At 39.3% G+C, this 5,000-nt stretch overlaps 2 protein-coding genes across 2 annotated transcripts in view; both read left to right on the forward strand.

Annotated features, from left to right (window-relative positions):
• Window positions 1-5,000, forward strand: part of LOC138020831 (E3 ubiquitin-protein ligase rnf213-alpha-like) — a 500,094-nt gene that overhangs the window by 326,126 nt on the left and 168,968 nt on the right.
• The window catches only part of LOC138020848 (protein PRRC2C-like), a 27,842-nt gene that overhangs the window by 50 nt on the left and 22,792 nt on the right, over window positions 1-5,000 (forward strand). Inside the window, exons 1-2 of the mRNA XM_068867763.1 lie at window positions 1-373; window positions 614-1,024. The exon at window positions 1-373 is cut by the window's left edge and continues 50 nt beyond it. Coding sequence (XP_068723864.1) covers window positions 259-373; window positions 614-1,024 — 526 coding nt within the window. The 5' untranslated portion in view covers window positions 1-258. The remainder of the gene's footprint in view (window positions 374-613; window positions 1,025-5,000) is intronic.

Genomic DNA, 5,000 nt, shown 5'->3' on the forward strand with positions numbered 1-5,000 from the left:
TCCATCTGAACCATCCTGAACAATCCCGCGAATACTTGGCCTCTGGTAAATTTCTAGTTCAAAAGGAACCCTTTAAAAAAATTTCGCTTTGTCTTTTTGTTGGAGACGAACTACAAGTCACTGTGAAAAACGCTGTCAAACGTCACCAAGCTTGTCGCCCTTCCGCCATATTGAGTTTGCGCCAAAAATTTTGAAGTTGAAGGGATTTGCAAGTTTGGGCATTTTGCACCGCTTTATCTTCATGACTACCTATCCAGAATGTCCGACAGGTTTGGGCTTAAAGTAAAGGAAAATGCGGGGAAGACGAAATATTCTTCACTCAACTTGAACCAAACGTACAAAGGCACGAAAGTCGAAACCAAGACATCTTCAGGTTTGCGTTTTTCCTGTACCTGAGTGTTTTATTGTGTCGATTTGGAGGGATTAATAGTTGACACCGTTAAAGGCGGCTGAAGAATGCATTGGCAGTATTGTCTGTATAATGTTTTAGCTGCAATCTACAAGCGTTGCGACGTGGCTTCCGGTTTGGCAGTCGCTATACCTACTTCATCGAAAAGTGAAGCATTGCTTTAAAAGCTTTCTTGAATTGAATGTAAGTTTATTTTATCCACAGGAGCGGCACGTCATGGGCTGCAGAGCCTCGGAAAAGTCGGTGCGAGTCGTCGAATCCCACCTCCAGCGAATCTCCCGTCTTTAAAAAGCGAAAACTCTGGCAACGATCCTACTGTTTCTTTAGTACCAAGTGGTGGAGGAGGATGGGGCAGTGCGAAGGAGAAACCCCCAGAAGGTACTCAAGGAGCTCCACAGCCAGCACCTCCGAGTTCTACGCCTCAACAAACAAATGTGCCAAGTACTCAACAGCCGCTGTTGCAACCTCAGCGGCCCGTTCCACCGCCATCTCATCCACAACCACCTCAAACACAGTCGCAAAACTCGGGACAATCGCAAACACAACCAGTAAAGCAGCAACAATCGCAAGTAAAGACATGGGGCAGCGTATCATCAAACGGGGCTGGTGGTTCAGGTAAGAGTATTGTTTTCGATATTCCCGAACAGTTTCAATAGTATGGTGGTGAACGAGCGTGTTGCCTTCGTCCTCTTTGCATGTTTTGTTTTCAGGATAAATCAATGGGAAGTGACAAGTGTAATTTCCTTGTAACAAGCAAGCTGTTGCCTTAAAAATGTCTGTGGATCTTATGATGTGCCATTGTAGGGAGTTAATACATGTAAATTTCCTGTGTATAATCACCTTTTTCCTTTGAGTGAGACATACCATAATAAGTATGGCAGTATAATTCTTGAGCAGCCAGCCACTTATTTGCATGTGAACAGCATTTACTGCTACATCAGGGTTTTTAATAAAGCTTGAAGTTGGTAGCTGGTTCGAGTAGTCATCAGGGATCTTTAGCAACGACGACTGGATTGGCAACAGCAACAAGAACGTCATCGCAAAACATAAATCGTTCTTGTAATCACTTGGTGACTATTCCAAGCTTTTTAACATGATAATGGTGTGGCAGTCCCGCAAGAATGAAACCGATGTGAGTCTTGTTAAATATAGGAGATTAAATGAAAGTTTATCTCCAAGTGGTGACGTCCTCCATAAAACTTCAAATTTGATTATATGGTATTGTTTTGCTGACCCCGACAAAGAAATGGACGAAAGGGAAAATCACACGTGCCAAGCGTCTACAGCTATAGTTTTTGCCCACTAAATATGCAAATTTGTGGCGTTCTCATTGCCGTCACCATTGACGTTGCTAAAGAACCCTATTTTCATAATTACTGATTTGCAATCTTAGGTTTGAAAGAATCTGAATTTATTTACTTCAGTTTTGGGAAACGTAGCTGACTTCTCTGAGTGAAGTAGCTGATGAAATTGTTTTCGTTGGAGGTTGGTACTTGTTGAAACCACTGCTATTTGTCTCATTGTTCATACTATGACAATAAAACGATAGTGTCTTCTGAAATTGCTTTCAATCTTTTGTAACATAAATGCTGTTAACATGCATTTTGTTGTTGCTGGTTTTGCTTTTGTGGGTGACAGTGATAAAAGACAAGAGGAAACATCAGGCCTACATCCTTGATGTACTACAATCAACCATTTTGTGAAAAATGGACAATTTGTTGGAAGAACCACAACAAAACCAATGCTCACCATGCAGAGCTTACGTCCAGTGGTCTTCAAGTGTAAACATAAAAAAGGACATGATTATGATTCAACGCATAGTTTTGTTTTGTCACTTTTTAGTACTTAGTTGTTAATTTCTGGAATGCCTAGTTTTCTCAATCTGTTAAGGGTTAAGTGTCAGTTTCCCCAAAACTAGCAACGGCTGTTGCATTTGTCATCCCCGGATGGAAAAAAAAAGCTTCATCATGAAACTTTGGTGCCGTGAATTTGACCCCCCTTCTGAATGCTCATTAAGGATTGCTTAATACAGATGTATGTAGATTTCTGAGATAAAAATTTTGCAGCACAATTGTGAATGGGGCTAGTGTTTTTCTAACAAGATGAAACATTAGATTAAATTTGCCTTCATATGATTTATGATGACTTTCTTTTCCTGAGCACAACTTGACATGTATTGGGGTGTAGATTTGTAGCAAGAAGTTGGCAATGCTGTGTGATTATGTAGGGTGCAGGATGGTTTGGTTTCAACCTTGAAGCTTACGTGATGAATTTCTTTGAATATTTGCTGAAAATGACTTGCGTGCTCTCTCAGAAACTGAAAATCGTCTTCTTTTAATCTAGATATTGGATAGGCAAAGCCTTGACTTCTTCTTTTGTCCTAAGAGCATAAAGTTATGTGTTTACAACTACAAACAAAGAAATATTATCGTAAACTTGAAATGGCAAAATGAGTTTTCAAATCAAAAGCATTATGATGCACCATTAGTCTGTTTGCAAAGTTTACAGTTTTCTTTTAGCCTGGATGGATCATTTTCTGCAGAATATCCACATTCAGTCACAGAATGTTTTTAAGGAAAAAAGAAATGATCCTTTCACTTACAGTACCTGGACAATTAAAGCACTAATTATCTCTTTTAGACAACTGAAAAATTCAGGCATCTCTAACAGGATTCAAACCCATGATCTCTGCAATGTCGTTGCAATGATCTACCAACAGAGCTATGAAGCCACACAGGAGCACATCTCTCTTTCGTCTATAGCCTCTCTTCTGTTTGTAGCTCACTTTTCAAATGCACATTAGCCCAAAAAATTGATCTAATCCCAACTGTGTGGCTTCATAGATGTAGTTTATTTGGCTAAAAGAGACAATTGCACTTAAAATATAAACATTTCTTTCATCAGATATATTTACATTATAATTGCACATCTGATGTGCAGGGAAACCAGTCCACCTGTTTTTCACTGTTAGTCGCCTGCTAAGTTACAATTTAATTGAAAAATGTAATACATGGGGACAAAACAAATAAGGCATTTTGCTGCTGCTCATTACTTTGCCTGCAGTATAAACAATACACCTGTTTACTGTCACAGGTCTATTAAGATTTTAATCCTTTTTTAGAAAGATACAAGGGTTCTGAACTTGCCTTGCAGACATCAAATGGTTGACTGCCAGTTTTGTAGATACCCACTATTCTTAGTGTAATACCATACTTACTTTATACAGTAAGTCAACCTATGACCTAAAACTCAACCCAAAAAAATGCCCTCTAGAGTCATGCAGATAGAGCTTGTTTGATAGCCCTAGAACTGTTAGATAATCAGCACAACGATTGCCAATGAGAATCTGCATAAAACCTACTTTACGAAACAACTTCCAATTGTGTTTCTGTTTGATGATCTTGGCTGGGCATTTCGTCGTCAACAGGAAAGTTTGGAAAGTGGGTTACAGACCTCAGGACATGCCTCTTAGACTATGCTTGTGTCTGTAACTTTGTAGATCGAGCATTTTGTAGTATTACGGACTGATGTTTGTTTTACTTATTAAATGATCAGCAGCCTTCTCAAAATCGGCTGGTCGACGGCTCAATGAGCCGTCTCCTCAGAAAGCTTGACCGTCTCCTTCCAGTCAGAAAATGTCAGTCACAATACATTTTAGCTGGAACGTGAAGTCACTGGAGATATTCTAAAAGCTTGAAAAAAGTTTGCTTGACGAACAAATTCGTGTCCACAATATTTTTTTGCCTCGCGCACATGCAATGTTTATTTAACTAGCATTCCAGTATTTCTTATCAGACTCCAAGCAAGTGTCAATTCCATATGTGAAAGTTCGTCACTTGAAATCCACCAGATTGCACTAAATTGCATTTGTGAATGTCTAAATTTGAAAAAATCCCTAGGGGAGCATGCCCCGAGACCCCCTAGAAGCTTGCATCCTTTGGGCACTCGCTTGGGTGCCTTTAGCACCAAACCGTCTTTACCTTCCTTATGACCTGCTCCCGAAAAACATTTTGAGAAGGCTGGATCAGTAGCTTAGTAACCTGGGAAACATTTTTCACGATGGAGGGGTTATTTTTCGAAACTCTTAGGTGTTCTTCTCGTCTACCAAATTACCTTTCTTTGTCACATGTTGCATGTTACAAGAGCTGACACACTTCACTTGCCAATGGGTAGTATCTTTTTCGTCCACTGCAAGCTTAAAGTATGTGTAAACTCCGTATCACCTTAGATTGATCATTCAATTTGTGGGCTAAGTAAAGAACTACTACACATTTTAGCCCTTCAAATTGTACATGTATATAAAGAATACATGTTTGTGAACATTTCCTCCAGCATTTTTTCAATGAAAGTTTTTTAGTCCATAATGTTGAAAGCTCCTTGACAGCAAGTCCTTTCATTCACATACTTTGCTTTGTAACCAAACGTTTTGTTACAGGAAAGAAAACTTGTAAAACCAACCAAAATTAATTAAGGGAACAAGCATTCTTTAGACTAGCCAAACTGGAGGTTTTGCTTGTGAAAGGGAGGTCAATAATTTCTTTGACAAAATTTGTTGTCAAAAATGTTAACGGGGAAACATTGGACCATTTAC

The sequence above is a fragment of the Montipora capricornis genome, chromosome 2 (assembly GCF_036669925.1).
Source record: "Montipora capricornis isolate CH-2021 chromosome 2, ASM3666992v2, whole genome shotgun sequence".
In the NCBI taxonomy this organism is placed as follows: domain Eukaryota; kingdom Metazoa; phylum Cnidaria; class Anthozoa; order Scleractinia; family Acroporidae; genus Montipora; species Montipora capricornis.